This window comes from Xyrauchen texanus, chromosome 27 (assembly GCF_025860055.1).
Source record: "Xyrauchen texanus isolate HMW12.3.18 chromosome 27, RBS_HiC_50CHRs, whole genome shotgun sequence".
Classification (NCBI taxonomy): domain Eukaryota; kingdom Metazoa; phylum Chordata; class Actinopteri; order Cypriniformes; family Catostomidae; genus Xyrauchen; species Xyrauchen texanus.
The window spans coordinates 29,987,362-30,006,703 of NC_068302.1; the positions used below are offsets into that span (position 1 = coordinate 29,987,362).

Sequence of the window (19,342 nt, forward strand, 5' to 3'; positions counted from 1 at the left end):
CTGCTCACTGGATGTTTTTAGTTTTTGGTACCATTCTAAATAAACTATAGAGAATGTTGGGCGTGAAAATTCCAGGAGATCAGCAGTTACACAAATTCTCAAACCAGCCCGTCTGGCACCAACAATCTACATGCTACAGTCGAAATAACTGAGATCACATTTTTCCTCATTCTAATGATTGACGTGAACATTTACTGAAGCTCCTGACCCATATATTAATTATTTTATGCATTGCACGGCTGCCAAATGATTGGCTGATTAGATAATTACATGAATAAATAGGTGTACAAGTGTTCCTAATAATGTTTTCAGTGATGCTATCAGATTATATGTTATATGTTATGTTAGATTATATGCCATAATTTTTATTCAGCAATACATTTTTCAGAGGGTTTTGATTATTCAATAAATATTCATTAATTAGACATTGACTGGCCTTGAAAAACATGCAGAGGTGGGAAAAGCACAGAATGAGCTCATTGGCTTGACAGTAAGGATTTTTATAAGAGCCATTTTCATTTAATCTAATAGACCGGATTATAGTATCGAACATGCAAGTTTGTGATGTCTCTCTTGTATATGTAGAATTTATCACAGTAATATTTCCACTCTGCCTGCTATTCCAGACATTGATTACCTTCAATAACAGTGACCTTTGATTTTTCACTCGTACCTGGTTCTGTGCCAGAGTGATTAAGAAGCTTCTAAGCTGATTAATGAAAGAAAGTCTGAATCAAGAATATACCTTTGAAAATGAAGGAAAAGACTTTCCTCCACAGATGTGTTGCTACATTGCCTATTATGTTGCCTATTAAATAGCCTTTTTCAATGGCCCATTATTTTCCTCAATAAAAACACTCACAGAGCCTTGCATACTCCCCTGCACATCAGAAAGCATATTGAAGGAACGATGAAATCCCCTTTATAAAATGAAACATTTGATGTCTTAAATACGAACCAGACGGCCACAGGCTACTTGACGGAGTTTCATGGCAGGTGTGGAGTAGGCCAATTCTCTTTTATAACTGCCAATCTCCTTAGAAAGTCTGCCAGGGAACAAGCCCCCTGCCAGTTGCCTGCCTCTTGCATGCTCTCAGATTACTGAAAGGTCACACCCATTATGGAGTTATTAAAAGGCAAAATCATGGCAGAAACTATTAAGGGACCTCCCTTACTTGGTATGAAATGTGACCTATTCTATTCTATATAATTTCTACCAAATAGTGCTGTTTTTTCTGTCTTCATAAAACCAGAATCAGATAATATCGCAAAGCCATTAATCCGTTTATTTGCGGATTAGTGAACGCAAAAAGATAGTTTCCCAATTATGAAAATGTTGTCATCATATACTCACCCTCATGTTGTTCCAAACCCTTAAGTAAATGTTTATTGTGACAAACATTCTGCCTAACACCTCTTTTGTATTCCATGGAAGAAAGAAAGTCATACAGGTTTGGAACAACTTGATGGTAAGTAAATGATGTAAGACTATTTGTATTTTGTCCTTTTAAAGGGATAGTTCACCCCCAATTTAAATTCTCTCATCATTTACTCACCCTCATACCATCTAAGATGTGTATGACTCTTTCTTCAGCAGAACACAAATTAAGATTAGAAGAATATCTCAGCTCTGTAGGTTCATACAATTCAAGTGAATGGTGATCAAACATGGAAACATGAAAGGAAAGGAAAAATAGTAACATAAAAGACGAATCATATAGATTACCTTTATGTTTCCGTTATGTGGTTTTTGGAGCTATAAAACCTGATCACCATTCACTTGCATTGAATGGACCTACAGAGCGGAGATATTCTTCTAAATATATTTCTTTGTGTTCAGCAGAAGAAGGAAGGTCAGACACATCTGGGATAGCATGAGGGTGAGTAAATAATGAGAGCATTTTAATTTTTGGTTGAACTATCCCTTAAGAAATGGATGGTCTTACCATAGAAAAGTACACAAGCATTTTCCCTTTTGGCTACCTGAATCACCCAATCAACAATGTGAATTATGACATTTTGAAAAACTCATTGCAACCAATACAGTTCATGTCAATCAGTTACGGAGAGAGCCATGTTCTTCTGGCCTCGAGTAAAATGACTGGTTACCCCTTTGTATGCATTTCTGTGAAATGCAAGCCTTTATTATTGTCTTTTTTCGGCAACTGACATATTGTCATAATGTGACAGAAAGACAGGATGAAATGTGGCATTTTGAAAAAGGTCAGTTCATGGCTGTCTCAGAATTCGTCTCCCTTCATGACGATGGAAGTTTTAATATGGATGTTGGCATGTGCAGTCATCCTATAACTTACAAATAAAGAAGGGGGCTAAGTATGATGACTGTCTGTTCTCTTGTAACATTTTGGAGTTTAAAAGAGCTTCCTGTCTGCTCTTTCCTTTTATATGTAAAATACTTTTTTGAATATCAGAACGGCTGTGATTTGGCTGTAGGTAATCACAGCCGTGCTGACATTTAGTACAACAGCACAATTGTGAATTATATTTCTGTCATACAGCAGTTCTATAAACAAATAATTAGAACATAGATTTTAGATGCAATGACAGTCGGTCCTAAACAGTGACCAGTGCTGTTATCCTAAAGATCAGCTCTCTTGTATAATTAGAAGTAAACATTTTGTGTAATAAGATGTAGGATAATATGCGTCAACAAAGATTGAAAATAGCATTTTTTACAAATGTATACACTGAAAATCGTCTTGCCAAAAAACAAAACAATTGTGAGTGTTACTTTGGCACTAAATATGCTCTTTTCTAACAGACTGGATAGATCAAAGCTGGTAGAAAAACAGTGTCTACATTTTAACCATTCAGCCTTTAGAGAGGTCAGTACTAATGAAGAAAACCAAAGGGTCTTGGAAAGCAATGATTCCATGTCTAGGTGTATTGTTATCATTTTGGCGTTTCTTTCGAAGGCCCCTGGTTAGAGCCCCCTCAGCAGGAGGAGAGAAAAAGTGTACATGCTCATCCCAGAATCAAATCAAATTCCTCTTATCATCTTGTTATTTGGCGATGTTATCTGTGCAGGTAATGTGGTTATAAATTCAATTTCGGCCATTGTTTACTGATGCTGGTTGGCTTTCGGCAGAGAAGCAAGCAGTTAATGCTTGACAGTGAATTTATTTGAGCTGTAGTGTGAGTGAAACTTGAAAAGAAAGAGGACTCGCTGGGGAACCGACCATCACTTTCTCAAGGGCATGGCTTCAAGTAGCACTTACATGCAGATCCATGTTTTATTCAGGTCTATTTGCTTTCATTTGGTCACTTGTTAGGCTGTGATGTGTTCGCTGAGGGAAAAGGAGACCGGGACTGCTGCCCTTTTCTCTGCTGTCATGTGTAGCTGTCTGTGACTGTATTGATGAGCTTTATTTGAGTAATAGATTTGCCTGAATTGTCAGCATCAACCTTGAGTAAATGAGTTTCATCATTGTAAAAATTCTCAGTCTCAAAGGTTTAGCTGAAACAAGATAGAAAGATACACTGAAATAAAAAATTTTTTAGTGAAGTAAACATTGCAGAAAAGATTAATTATTTCTACATTGAATATGTTACCTTAAGCATGAGCCTGAAAATATTAAGTAAGTTCTACATTTGTTCTCAATTCAAACATGTAAAAATGAATGCTCTAGCTTATTAGTAAATATAATTTATGATTGTTTTGTTACCTTCAATTTCCCTTGCGGGGTAAATAAAGTATATCTAATCTAATCTAATCTAATCTAATTTACAATGTGTCATCCTTAAGTAGAACCTTGTCATATTTATTCGATAATTGGATTCAATTTCAAAGTAGCTAAATAAAATAAGAATATTCCCTTAACTTTCCAGAGCTGGTGTTCCCAGCATGCACCAAGCTTGAATAATTTATGAGCTTGCATGGTTTCACTGTTTGCAAGTTGATTTAAACCATTTTTGTAAATTATGTTTTTTTGTTGTAACGTTTGATAACTTCTTGTTTTGTGACTCCTAAGTTCATTTTCTACTCAAATTTACACGTTAATGATAAAAAATAAATAAATATATATATATATATATATATATATATATATATATATATATATATATATATATATCTGTTGATTGTTACCGTCATCATGTTTTGTTCACCAAGTGTTGAGGTCTGTGTGTGCAGCTCTGAATCTTGTTTCAACTGCCAGTAATACAAAGTGTTGTTGTCTAATAGATTACATAGCATGCCTCAAACTTCCTTGTGGAATAGTTCTGTGTGTCATGTGATACAGCTGTGTGTAGCCTTTACTTGAAATTATGGTCTGTTAAATTTACTTGATGGATGGATGGATGGATGGATGGATGGATAGATAGATAGATAGATATTATGCAAATTAAAACAAGGCTGTAAGTGATCCATGTACAGTCTGTTAAATTATTGCCACACGTTTATTGGTTTTGGGAATTCTCACATTTGTCTTTTTTGTGCCCCTCCCTTAACTGTCTCTCTAGGTAAAGTGAAGGGACTGTATGACACTCAGACGCCGGTGTGTCCAATCTGTCAGACTGTGCTGCGGCCAGGAGATCTGCAGGAACACATGGAACAGGAAATGGAGCGACTTATACAGATGCACCACAGGTACTTACTCCAATTCCTACTCAACTTATCTGCAACAGTATTTCATATTTCTTTTTATTGTTTTATACTTTCTAAATGTGTTCGGTAAATGGAGACATGGTGCAACAGTTAGCAGGTGCTCCAGACACACTGGGTGTTATGTGGGTGATGTAGGTTCAAAACTGCAGGTGAATACACTGTGTGGCACTAAAAGTCAGTTAAATGTCCAACCAAACTCCCTACCCTAAGCCTTAAACAAACTGCACTGCAGACAGAAATGAACCATTATTTTGTATTATATAAACCTTGATACAATTCAAAATTTCACTTTCACTTTCTTATGGATCTGATGATGTTGATGGCCAGAACTTTAGAAGTGCTCTGAGTTAGGTGACATTTAGTTTGCTAAAACCCATGTTAAATAAACATGGCATCTTCAATAATAATAATACAAAATACATAATTGTCATATTTTTGTACATGACAATAAAATTACAAACACCAAATACTCACATGTTGAGAAATTGTAACATGTCCATCACGTTGTCTCTTTGACTTTGGAGATTTGACATATTCACACTCTTGAATAGAGTTTGATTAATCTCTTTATGTCAGTGCAGTTGGCTGAATTCAATGCTGTGATGTGCTCCTGGAAACTTGATTTCTAGATACATAGAAACTGTAATTATAACATAACCTGATATCAGGATTACTAATCAATTCACAACAGAGATTTTAGTGATTCAAGTTTGAAATTACTTCCCTCCTGGGGGAGAATATCGCAGGCCAAGACAAAACAGTTTTATCGACATTTATTCTTTGTGCTTGCTGAATTAAACATGAAAGTCATAAATAGCAAGAAGTGAAGTCAAAATAAATAAAAAATAACATCAAATGAATCAACAAGTTAATTTATATTTCTTTCTTACCAGGTAACGTCACACTAATGCTTTAAGCTCAAACGCCTTTCCGTGACAGTTAAAATTTGAAACAGGATGCTCGCACATTTTGATCACTCATGCGAGTCGAGCGTCTGCGAGCGCGTGGCTTAAAAATAACCAGTGCTATGCGCTGAAGTAGTTTGCAGTTTATGATAAACACAATGTTTTGCATCCTTTACTTAATTATGAGTCAAGAAAAGACTAAACATAGACTATATTTAATACTGAGATAAACATGTCGTCTAAAAGAGAAAGGACATTGGATCTGATCATCTGTCATTTATTCTTTTCTTATCAAACCCAAAGCTGTAGGAGTAGATTTGTTTCTGCAGTATGAAATGAAAATGCAAAAAGTAATGTAGTGCAAATTTCAAAACTATTTATAAACAAAACTTTCAATAATGTAATTTATACATACGCATACTTTACGTACAGTACATACATTAAGGAATTATCAACCCAAAGAACCCTTTTAAATAGAACCTTTCTGGCATAAAGGGTTCTTTGGAGCTGAGTAAAAAACTCTATGGTTCTATATAGAACACAAAAGCAGAAAAGTGCCGCGAAACGTTCAAGGAGCCACATCAAAATCATTTTGCAAAAATGTAGGTAGTGTAACATGATTCTATGAGACCAGGTTGAATAATTTCCTGTAACTCTCATCTGTATTTGTCTAATACCCCCCCCCCCCCCCCACCCCCCCAATATTGATTATAAATAATATAAATAAATACTAAAGTTTTAATTTGTGCCCTCCTTCACTGTGATTACTTATTATATTCTGCACCACCATTTACTCCATAGTGGTTCTTATCTGTGTTGTGCTGCAATTATAATCAAAATTCTTAATAAAATGCAAACAAATAAAAATAACAGTACAGTTTACCATATTTACACCTCCTCTTACACTCTTTTAATATTTCAATCTCCACCAGCATCTCAATCATCACCACTACCTCTTGAGAAATTACATTAACCACTATCACTTTAGATAAAAGCATCTGCTAAGTGACTAAATGTAAATAACATTCGATGTGGAGAGAAAGATGAACCTGTCATCTTCCATTCAAATGAACATGATGCAATCAACACAGCCACTATGAGACGATCAATAATCGATAAACGCTGTTCACTAAGCATCCCTCTTTTCTTCTCCTGCCTTCTCTTGTTTTTCTATCCGTCCAGTTCAATCTGAGATCATCAGTCAAGGGTTGATTTGATTGTTTTGAGCTGCCTCTGCCTCTATGTTTCGACCGGGATATGCAGACAGTAAAGTGGCGCTGACAGTCAGCATGCTCTTCTGTCACTCCAATTCAAATCTCATCCAGGCTCATGAAAATGCATCGCCACCCTTAGTAGAGAGATCAAAAAAGTAGACAAGAGAAGGAGAGATGCAAAGATGGAGGAAGGGCAGAATTAAGACAGATTGAGACAATGAACGCTCGAGAACACACACACATAAACTGCCTAAAACCCCCTCCCTCTAGCCTGTCCCTTCCATAGGCACATTAAATGCTTCCAGGTCTTGATGGCATATTTATCTACACCCTCAGGCTATCTGCACCATGCCTCCACCCCTCTCTCTGTCTCCTCCATCACTGCAACATCACAAATTACAAGCTGTTACATTGTTCGTGACATTTCACAGCCAGTCGAGCTCAAGGCAGTCCCCGTGAAAATCATAGCAAGCTAATAATGCGTTTCCTCAGTGTTTGCTATCAGCATCAGACGAGGCAGGGCGGCACATTAGCCACTCTGAACACATGAAAGATTTCTCCAATAAAGAAATTATAACTGTAATCTGCTTAGTGACAGAGCTGTGGACAGTAATTGTGTCAAATTGAACTCGGCCCTAGGGTGTGTTAGAGCCTTCCTGCTGTACAGGACTCGAGTGGAGACTTTATTTTTTTTATCTTACTGTGAAGGAAATATTGGTTGAGATCAGTTCTCTACCTGATCCCTGGTTTCAGAGCATGTCTACTTTGAGTGATTTTAAAGCAAGGGTGAGTGTTGTTTGTAATGGGCCAGTGGTGAAATATGAGTTCACGATTTGAGTCCTGTTAATAACACTATCTCCTATTTATAGTCAGGGTCCAGCTCAAAAGGAGTGTCTCGCTTCTGGGCCGCCTAAGGTACAGACACCAATGTACTTCACAACACTTGTTATATATTATTCAGTTATCTCCACAGGCAATAATAATTGTTCTCTTTCTCTCTCAGTCTCTGTTCTCCATGCACATAAAGAGAGAGGGTTTTTCCTCCGCTTCTTCTCCACGTCCCGCTGATGAGGCTGTACACTCCGACAGGTACCAGGTGAGAACAGGGCAGACAATGCATGATATTTCATGCATGACTAACAGCATTAGGTTATATTTTTCTTATTAGTCATATAAAATGATAATAAATGCAAAAATCATTAAGGCTATAATAGCAATAAATGCAACTTTCAAAACTTACAGCTAAGATCTTATTTCAGTGTAGACTAATTCAGTCCCTGATTACATGACATGTCAATCTTAGTATAGTGCTGCCACCTACTGGACTTAAAATGAATAACAAAAAGTCCTTGAACATTTATGCTCATTCTTAAAGAGATTATAAATACTGAGATTTCACTTTTTCCTAAATTAATTTAGTTCTATTTTATTGAGATTATAAATATTGAGATTTCACTTTTTCCTAAATTAATTTAGTTATATTTTTACTGTGATTATAAATATTGCGATTTCACTTTGGCAGCAGCTATTTACACTAAGTGCTAATAGGATGGATGCTATTGCACTAAGAGTAAATAGCAGCAAAAATCATCTGCTTTGCACTGGGTGCAAACATTGTTAAATGCTATTTGCGCTCCATCTTAAATACTAACATACAGTATCACTGCAGTGTGTTTATTGTGTTTATTTAGAGTCCTACAGACACCCTGCACCAACCTCTAATCCTAACTCTAACCATACCTTACAAAAATGTACCAATGTTTTACTAGATTAACCATAGTTTCACAATGGTATTTTGTAGTAAAATCATAGCAAACCAAAAAAATGTGCATGATTACTATATTAACACCATATTACTGTAGTAACACCATGGTTATAGGATATATTGAACTTTAATTTCTGATTTCACCACACTGTAAAAAAAATCTTGTTAACATTTTATTTCTGTAGCATTTTTGCAGTATTTTACTGTTAAAATTACTGACATTTATTACAGTGCAGACTATTAGAGTGCAAATAGCCCTGCCTAGTGCAAAACGTCACTCTGTTTCACTTTTTTATTATTGTTCCATATTTATTGTGATTATATATATTGATATATCACTTTTCCTGATATTGTTCTAGTTCTATTTTTACTGAGATTATAAATATTGTGATTTCACTTTTTTCCAAGATTATTCAAGCTCAGTTTTTCTGAGAATATTTAAATTGAAGTTTCATTTTTTTTCCCCCTACCCTCTTTTTTCATTTCAGACATTTTTGCGAGTGCGAGCAAACAGACAAACAAGACTCAATGGTATGTTGTAAATATTAGTATCTTACAAAATAAAATGTATCTCTTTTATTTTAAATTATTCTTTCTTGTATGGGATTTCAGAGTGGCTTGGATATGACCAAATCTATTTAAATATTTAAACAGCTTTATTTAATGTATAGACATGTATGATTAAAAGTCTCTAAATTGTATAAAAAGGGGAAGATGTTCACTCAGTATAACAAATTGTCCTTAAACAGTGATGAGTTCAGAATGGCATACTACCATACTACCCATACTATTTCTGACATAGCTGCCATAGAACTCAGCCACAATTTTGGTCACAATCAAAGCACCATCCCTGACCTTTGACCTAGCACCCTTGCGAGCAGAGGATTATTGACCTTTAACCTTTTGATATGTTAACAGTTAAGGAGCTCTGCTGGTGCAGGTGCTACGCCAAACAGAAAGTGAAATCTATTCATGACTATGGATTCCCACATGTATCTTCATGTCCATTGGCTGGTAAGATATTCTCACACAGCACACAACTGCGGATTCAGTACTGATTTTGATTATTTTCTTTAAAAAAAATAATTATGGAAAATAAATAGATTTATCAAACTTGAATAGTCTTCCAGAATAATAATCAGCATTGATTTAAAATAATGTTGTAAGGAGCAAATAAATCTAGAGTTATGGGATGGTAAAAATTACACAGGTCCTACTTAGTCGATTAACAACCAGATATTACACAGAGTATAGAATCTTTGTACTGTGAAAGATTGATATCAGGACTGTTAATTTTTATGTTGTTTCATTAACATCCAAAAAAGGTGCACTGGAGGTTTGGTCACAGCTAATTGATCAGATTCGCTTTCTAATTAATGATCCTCTCTCTGTTATGGTCAACTTCACTATAATTGTAAGGTCCCCTTCTCTCTGTATCTACTAGTCCTCTTTGACTCTATTATGAGCGGAGGCCCTTAAAGTTTAATGTTCCTTAACGTCATTAGCATCTCAGCAAACCACACAGAGATTTTAATGGAGTGTTGGATTCTGTTCCACTGTGCTGAATTTTACTTCCTGTTTGTGTGTGTGTCAGAGAGAATACTGGAAAACCTTTATTTGTCTTTATTTCATAATCAGATAAACAGATCAATTCAATTCCCATGCTATTTATTTATAGTTGTTTTTTTTAGGTCTTTCTGTCTTATCGGTTTATATCAGGCTGAGATCGTAAGTCTCTGACCTGTTTCTGTCCCGCTTTGGCATTTTGCATTATTATCTATTTCCATCAAAAAACGAATCTAATAATTTTTTTTTTTATTCATGTTTCATATTCTTAGATAAGAACAAACTTAAAACCAACAATGTTACAATCAGCACTACAATTCTATTTATCTGAGCAGCTGTTTTTATTAATGTTTTACATAAAATTCAATTTTGTTTTACAGCACGCATTGGGAAACTGAAAAGACGGAAAGTTGAGGAGGATCAGGTATGACGGCCATGCAGTCATTCAGTCGTTGTGTATTGTACATGTCAAAGTGGAAACTGTTAGGGAAGACCAACTCCCTATTAATGCCAGTTGTTTTAAAATTGTTTATCAAGCACATATAGGTGCAGTGTTTGGGTGTCCACATACTTGTGGCCATATACTGATCCTTCCCCTACTGCCCACTGTGATCCCCTTTGTCTATAGCTCTGTTTTCCACATTCAGCCCTGTTTGTGATGTCTGTTTTTGACTGGCAGGTTGGATAAGACATGCTGTTTGTTCAGGCATTTCAGTCATATAATGGATAAGATAGGTAGATGTGGGTGATAGAGGGGCCCGGAAGGACCAGGCAAACTATGAACCAGCAAGTGAAACGTCTGTTTGTTTTTATTTTCACTTCTTTCAAGAGGGCATTTAGGGCAGGTAGCAGATAAAAGCCTCAAGGCTGGCAGGGACATTTTTACCAGAGATACTGATGAGTATGTATGTATATATATATATTTGTGTGTGTATGTTTTTTAACAGAGAGACGGCATGTGTGTTGCTGAAGATGGCTCTGTGCTGTCAGCCGGCAGTGAGTTTGAATGGGCTGAACAGAAAAGACTACAGATGGTTTCGGTTCTCAGAGGTTTCAGAGGTACAAAACACACAAGTTTAGTGATACAGATTATCAGATTATAAAAACACAATAGTACTTTATTTATAATTTAATATAAATCAATACATTCATGATTCATCAATAAACAAACCAAAAAAGTTGACTCATCCCTCCTTAAAAAAAGCTAAATCCTAAAGCTAAAATGAGGCACTTATAATAGAAGTGAATGGGGCCAATCCGTAAACGTTAAAATACTCACTGTTTCAAACATATAGCCACAAGATGTAAATAATATGCATGTTAACATTATTATGATGTGATAAAATCACTTATTAAAGTTATATCCAATTTTACAGCTATGTTGCTATGATGACGTAAAGCTGTAAACGCTAAAACCCTAAAAATATCATATATTAACAACCGATTTAAACAACTGAAGAACTAGATAGATATATAGATAGAGAGAGAGAGAGAGAGAGAGAGAGAGATGGATGGATGGATGGATGGATGTGCTTTCAAAAGAGTCCTTGCTAGCCTGAGTAAATGACCCAACCAGGAAGTCTCATTATATTAACAGTCAATAATATTACAAGCAACTAACACTAAACCAAACCTTGTTACCTGGTTGCTAGGGTAACCCCATCTGGTTTCTAGGCAGTTAACAAGGTGATCCTCAACAGGCTTCTTGCTACCCTGTGTCAAATGAGCCAACCCACAAGTGTCTACAATGTTCTGGTGTGGAGATATAAAAGATTTTACTTTGTTGCTAGGGTAAACCCATCTGGTTGCTAGGCAGTTACCAGAGTGATACTCAAAAGGTTCCTTTCCAGCCTGAGTGAAATGAGCCAACCCGGAAGTCTCTACAATGTTATGGTGCAGAGATATGTATATTGCTACTTGGTTACTAGGGTGAGCTCATTTGGTTGCTAGGCAGTTGCCTGGGTGATACTAACAAGGCTCCTTGCTAGCCTGAATCAAATGATTCAACACTGAAGCCTGTATGATATTCTGATCCAAAGATGTCCCACTGAGCCAATTTGAATGGAAGTCAATTGGGTTTGGTTGCTAGGATGCGCTAAATGATTGCTAGCACGTGGTTAAGTCGTTTTCAGGGTGATACTTAAAGGTTGATTGCTAGTCTGATTCAAAAAAGCCAAATTTGAAGTCTGTACGATGTTGTGGTGCAGAGATATTGGTTTTGCAATACGGTTGCTAGGGTAAGCCAATCTTGGTGCTAGGCAGTTGCCAGGGTGATACTAACAAGGCTCCTCGCTAGCCTGAATCAAACGAGTCAACACTGAAGTCTGTATGACATTCTAATCCGGAGATACCCATCTAAGCCATTTTGAATGAAAGTTAAAAGGGGTTTTTGTTGCTATGTGCTCTAAATGGTTGCTAGGGTGTGGCTAAGTAGTTTCCAAGTGGATTCCTGAAGACTGATTGCTCACCCAAGTAAAACAAGCCAACTCTTATGTCTCTTGGACATTTTGATTTGAACATATCCCTCTTAGCCATTTTTAATTGAGGTCAGTAGTGCGTGTTGCTAGGGTGCTTTAAATAGTTTTTAGGGTGTGGCTAGCCAGTGACAAGAGTGATTGTTGTTGGCTGCTTACTAACTTGACTCAAAAGAGCCAATCTGCAAGTCTATATGACATTCTGTTCTGAAGATATCCTTCTGAGCCATTTTGAATGGAAGTCTATGAAGTGTGGTTGCTAGGGTGCCTTAAATGGTTGCTAGGGCATGACTATGCTATTTCCAAGGTGATACTTAAAAACGTATTGGTAAAATAATCCCTTCCCATAGTACACTATGGGACTTTTTGAGACAGTTTTCTGCCCCCCAGGGGAGCACCATACCCCCATCCCTTAGAAAAGCCAGAGCACAGGTGTCCTCAATAGGCCAGTCATTTTGACACCTCATTTGTGGGTCTACAACAAACGGTGCGGGACGAGTTAGGTGCCGGAGAAGTGTACGGAAGAATAAAAAATAAGTATGTGAGATCATAATAGTGATGCTTTGCTTCGCAAGCACCACTAATTATAATACGTTTAAATAGTAGATCAGTAGGTTGGCTTTTTCAAGCCAACCTAATTAATGAAAGTGCTTTTATAGAACTATAAACATAACATTTCTGCCTTTAAATCCTAAAAAAATTGGCCCCATTCACTTACATTGTAAGGGCCTAACTGTAACTTTGATTTTTGCTTTTTTTAAAGAAAAGTAGGGATGTGTCAAAATTATTTCTGTGGTAATCAATATAATGTCACAAATGCTGTCGATTGAGCTTTACTTGTATTGAACCCGAAATATTCCTTTAACAAATGTAAATGTATACAACCTTATTGTGAAGTTTTACCCAAAAAAATCTGAATCAAAATTTTAATGGAAATCAGGAAATAGTGTGCAAAAAGGATGCATCTAAATGTCACTTATCTGATAAAATCAGAGAAGAATTAAGTGTGTTTGTGTGTGTGTGTGTGTGTGTGTGTGTGTGTGTGTGTGTGTGTGTGTGTGTGTGTGTGTGTGTGTGTGTGTGTGTGTGTGTGAGCGTGTATTTATCACTTTGTGGGGACCAAATGTCCCCATAAGGATAGTAAAACCCAAAATTTTTGACCTTGTGGGGACATTTTGTCAGTCCCCATGAGGAAAACAGTTTATAAATCATACTAAATTATGTTTTTTGAAAATGTAAAAATGCAGAATGTTTTCTGTGAGGGTTAGGTTTAGGGGTAGGGTTAGGTTTAGGAGATAGAATATAAAGTTTGTACAGTATAAAAACCATTATGTCTATGGAAAGTCCCCATAAAACATGGAAACACAACATGTGTGTGTGTGTGTGTGTGTGTGTGTGTGTGTGTGTGTGTGTGTGTGTGTGTGTGTGTGTGTGTGTGTGTGTGTGACACATGAGGTAGTTGGAGTGCTAACCTTTTCAGAAGGGGATTACAGTAATAGCACTGATCCATGGGTCAAAAACAGAGGTAGAGCCGATCAAACAAGACTCAGAGGTCATTCAGAACCTTGTGTTGTTATAAGTACAACAACTTACATCTCTACCTACTGTGTTTCTGAAGTTAACCTCTAACACAATGAATGCACACTCTATAATCTATTTTGACATTTTGTGCACAGTCTTTGTGCTCTATTCTGCATAAACACATTTAAGGATTTTTGTTATTGGCCAGTATCTCTCAATTACTGCCCCCAGATTTGCCTGTGAGCATTTGTTGTTCTCTGTCTTAAGGTTTGGTGAGCAATGCATTGAAAGAGCACCATGACAGTGATGCAGATCTGGATGTGGATGGTGATGATACGTTGGATTATGGAAAAGCCCAGTATCATTATTCATGCTGTCAGTCAGCACAGTTTCCAGCACAGCTTTTATTTGTTTGCATGAATTTCAAATGTGAATAAAAGCATTTCTGATGATAAATTTCCTCAGCCAATTGTCTCAGATATACAGAGGCGGATGTGATTCCCTGTTCAGACAATAAACCCAGAGATGCAGAGGAGAGGCAAGCACTTAGAGCTGTTTTAAAATATGCACAGACACAAATGGCACACTTTTATTAGGAGTCCTACATACCATTCTCATTTCTCAAAACCATTTTTTATCCTTTTAAAGTGGGGACACAACCAACAGGTTATCTCCAGGGCAAACCAAGTTGGCAAACTCAGGTGAGCCTTGTGTGTTTTCATGTGTTTTTAACATATTCTGTATGTTTTCTACTACAGTATGTAAAGCTAATTGTTTTTGCTAGTGTTAATGCATGTATTGAATGAATAATTGTTGTCCTTTGTGTGTAGAAGCTCCAACTACAAGTAATGGAGAGTTTGACAACAACAAAAGCACAACATCTCCAAGAACCTGCACAAATAGCGAGTTAGAGATGTAAGTGTATCTTAACAAAAACACAAACAGTTTTGAATGCATAATTTGTATATATGTCACAAAATGTTTGTGCATCACAGTATTGACATTTGCCTCAGATTAACTACAACTGAGCTATCGTAACTGAAATAGTTTGAAATCTTTCATAAGTGCCACTTAAAAAACATAAATACTATTGGAGTGGTGGATGTGGCACTTATGTGGGAGAGGCAAGTTTGAATCTGGTCTGTGTTGTGTGCTGATCCCTTTCCACCCTCTTTGGCCAATGATTTATTGATTCAAGTGCCTCCACCCACCACTCTTCTTCTCTCTCTCTTCTCCTCTCCCACCCTCCTCTGCATCTCTGTCATGTTCTTGGAAATAAATATCTTCAGGATTATGATGCAGCACTTTTTAAACCTTGTTGGAAAAAGGGATTTAAACTTCTTCCCATGTGCACTTGGACAGATTTTTAAGCATTTCTAAACGTGCAGCTGAGGTCATGTTTGCACATAGGAGGGACACATGAGGAATTTTAAAGGGGCTGAGCCATTCAATAACAACGTCACTTCTTTCTCAGTGGGGTTACACTTTGGCAGGTTAAGTGAAGCGTGCGTGCCACATGTTTCGGAGTGTGTCATTAATCAGCTTGATGGATTCATTTATCAGCCAGGGAGGGTCAGGTCGCTATGAAACTCTGAAATATTTTTTAAATGATTACATTTTTTTGCTTGCATGTGATATGTACATATTTGCATGTCCACTTACAGGTTAGTGAGATTGCATCATTACAGTTATAATAACTCTCTCTCTCTTAAATGGCTCACTCTCTCACGCACACATTGAAACTTCATTTCATATATGATAGTAAATAAGGCAATATTCCATTCTTTCTCACAATGATGAACGCAGAGGGGCAATTCGGTGATTGCCATTATGTTTCTTGTTCATTGTTTATGTTGGCTAGCACATCTTGGCATTTCTAATTCTCGTGAAATGTATTATTATAAGTCAACAAGAAACCCTGTTTGCAACTCATTTTACAGGATAACAAGATAAAAAGCACAGTAGGATATTTATAAATCGGGAATTGATTGGATTGTGAAAAGTGGGTGTTCCTACTTGAATGGAGCCAGGCCCGATAGCGAGTGTCCTAAAACAATACCTAAATAGCGTAGTTTGGCTTTTAGTTAACATTATCCGATAGCTGGTATTGTCTATGTTGAAAATTAAATTTGATTGCATTTTGATCAAATATTAAATATGAATTATAAAATACTATAAAATATTAAAAATATAAATATTAAAAATCTTTATTTTGAACAACGTGCACAGATGAATCATTAGCAATAAGACCAGGAATATGCATTATATGCATAATTTGCATATGCAGAAAGTAAATTGGGTTGATAATTCTGTTTTAAACTGCTATTTTGGTTGGACATCATCCTCAATAATTTGTGTATATATTAGTTATGTACCTCTGTAACATTTCTGGTTTGGAGAAGATTTTTGCTCTCCATCACCACTCTCCAATTGGTATTTAGCCTGAGGATGAGGCCAGATATTTTACATTTCCAGACAGTCGCGAGAGAAAAAAAACAGCATTCATTATGCTTATATTTGGCGGCTATTACATGAGGCATTTTTGATGGATCACTTAAACCTCCTGCTGTCATAGTTCAATTCCTGTGAGCTGATTAAATGCTGCTGCGTTGGGCAGGATGTTCCTGTCGGGGATTAGGGGGCTCTGAGCGAGTGTTATTTAATTGTGGTAAAGTGGAAACACTCAAGTGAGGACAGTTTAGTGAGCAAAGAAGGAAGACCGTTTCTGACAAATGACAGTCTGCCGCGGGGCGCTCGCATCCCGGCCCTGTGTGGACACGCTAATAAAGCAATTACACTGGGACAATGTTTGCACACTATGGATACACCTCTATCCCTCACTTGCTGCTGCAGATGCCGCTACAAGAGTCAATCCAGTTTCTAATCCTATGTCATTTTTGTCCACACCGGTGTGAAATATTAACTTATTTTAAGGGGCAATATTTGCCCCCTGGAACTGATTTTCAGGGGGATTTTATTTTTTCTGATGATGGCATATTTTGCCTAATCACATAAAAACACAAAGTATCATGATAATTTACATTTCAAATCAATTGGAGTACATTATTAACAATTATGGCTGCAATACCAAAAAAATCAACTGAACATTCAATATAAAAGTAGCTGTAAATAATGCACAAGTTATGCAGTAGAACACAATAAACGCTCAGCTAGAATACATTTTAAACAATTGTCCATTCACTACAGTATGTTTTATGTACATATATAAAAACATATTATGTATATTTTTATATAGTTCTCTACTGTCCATCATTAAAGGAGATTTTAAGAGTTGTTGGGAATGTTTTCTTCACGTTCAGATCTATTAGTAGCTTTAAGTTGATCAAATAACATTCATTTTAGCAACACATTCAACAACACTCGCCTAAAACAGTCTTTTAGCTAGCAATCCTGGATATGCCCAGATTAATTTATGAACCTTGCCCATGCTTGCTTTGATATATAGTGTATATACTGCATTTTTTATTATTTATGGAATTATGCTGCACTTTGTCCAACACAAGATGGTTGATTGACTCTAAAGTTACTACACATTTCTGTAGGACCTTTTTTTTTGCCTTCTGATATCACTCTTTTGGCAAACCAGGCAAGATTTACATGTCAAACGTGCAGATACGCATCGTAAACTCCTTGTTTTTTACTGTTCATCAAATTTGACAACAGAATTTAGGGTGGCACATGCTCATGTATTACAATGTTAAATGTGCTTCTGAATGCATCTCATTTAATGATGCAATCTGTCTTGTGATTACTGTGCATGTGTAATTTAGAATTCATAGCATGTGGCCTTCAGCAACACAGCCTTGGGCACACTGTGACTCTCTAATCTATCTCTGATGGATTTCTTCTTTGTTTTATTTAGTGTATCGAATAACCCCTCCCTCAGCATGCTGGAGTCCCTAAAAACACGAATCAGAGATCTGGAGAAGCAGCTCACGCGAGGGGACAGATACAAGTGTCTCATCTGCATGGTAAGCTTGGCCTTGCTGTTTAAATGTCTGAGTTTAAAATCTAATCCAAGAGAAATTCATGCTCATAGAACATAGAAATGTTATCACACAATTCAAAGTACTAAACTGAACCTTTTAAGATACAAGGGCCGTCAGTGGGGTGGTACCCTCAAAGGGATATATTTTGTATCTCTAGTTAGTTATAACTCATTTAAAAAGATTGTTTATAACTTGTTTTGGGTACATAATTGTACCATATTGTGTACCTTTAAAGGTACATTTAAATGAATTGTTCCTCTGCGAACAAAAAATGTATCTGCACAGTACCTTTTAGCATTACTGTCTATTAACATATGTACTGTAATACTAATTAAGTACATGGTTTATTGTGTAATTATTTTGTGGAGCTGCTCTTAATTACATCACTGTTGTTATTACTAATCATTACAGTAACATGTAGGTGTAATTCTGTATGTGTAAAATGGTGCTTGTTATTCATGTAGAATTTCCATTGGCAGAAATGTTTAGCTGTTTGCTCTTTCATTAAGCCAAGAGTTTAAAAAAATACAAATATTTAATATATTTCCAAATGTATTTCTAAATGTGCTTCATATGGTTTATCACTTATTAAAATGTATGGCCAATGGTATGTTATTAATGAAATGTATTATTATTATTATTATTATTATTATAAAGTTATTAGTTTACATATTTGGTCTTTGCATAGGAAATTAAGTACATGCATTTTTTTTTTCTTTAGGATTCCTACACAGTACCACTCACCTCCATCCAGTGCTGGCATGTCCACTGTGAGGAATGCTGGCTTCGCACTCTGGTGAGAAGAAAGGTTTTTTAGTACAAGTGTTGAACAGCATTATATCCGTTAATAAGAAGTGAAGTAAATTGAGAAGTAAACTATTTAATAGAGGGTTATTGTCTTTGTTAAATCATTTTATTCTTTCCTGTTTTTCACAGGGAGCAAAGAAACTGTGTCCACAGTGCAACACTATCACCTCACCTGGGGACCTGAGACGAGTGTATTTGTGATAATAGCTGTGCCTGTTTGCACTCTATATAAACTGATCAATTTTACTGAGGAGACCCATTCTGTGCCAATGACATCTTGCACAACAGAGGAATGAATGCTGACATTTAATAAGTTCCTGTCAAAATGCATCCCAGTTAGATGACGACCACTGTGACCAGTTTTCATTTCTTGATGAAATGGTAAAATGTTATGGTATAAACCTTCACAATAATATGCCATAACAATAATATGAGGAAAGTAAAACTGATCAC

At 36.3% G+C, this 19,342-nt stretch overlaps 1 protein-coding gene across 1 annotated transcript in view; it reads left to right on the forward strand.

The window, feature by feature from the left end:
* LOC127620939 (E3 ubiquitin-protein ligase RNF220-like) overlaps positions 1-19,090 on the forward strand; it is a 40,796-nt gene extending 21,706 nt beyond the window's left edge. Inside the window, exons 2-15 of the mRNA XM_052094302.1 lie at positions 4,483-4,609; positions 7,616-7,661; positions 7,750-7,842; positions 9,000-9,042; positions 9,430-9,525; positions 10,458-10,501; positions 11,025-11,136; positions 14,340-14,430; positions 14,551-14,634; positions 14,721-14,773; positions 14,903-14,987; positions 17,956-18,064; positions 18,804-18,878; positions 19,019-19,090. Coding sequence (XP_051950262.1) covers positions 4,483-4,609; positions 7,616-7,661; positions 7,750-7,842; positions 9,000-9,042; positions 9,430-9,525; positions 10,458-10,501; positions 11,025-11,136; positions 14,340-14,430; positions 14,551-14,634; positions 14,721-14,773; positions 14,903-14,987; positions 17,956-18,064; positions 18,804-18,878; positions 19,019-19,090 — 1,130 coding nt within the window. The remainder of the gene's footprint in view (positions 1-4,482; positions 4,610-7,615; positions 7,662-7,749; positions 7,843-8,999; positions 9,043-9,429; positions 9,526-10,457; positions 10,502-11,024; positions 11,137-14,339; positions 14,431-14,550; positions 14,635-14,720; positions 14,774-14,902; positions 14,988-17,955; positions 18,065-18,803; positions 18,879-19,018) is intronic.
* The last annotated feature ends 252 nt before the right edge of the window (positions 19,091-19,342 follow it).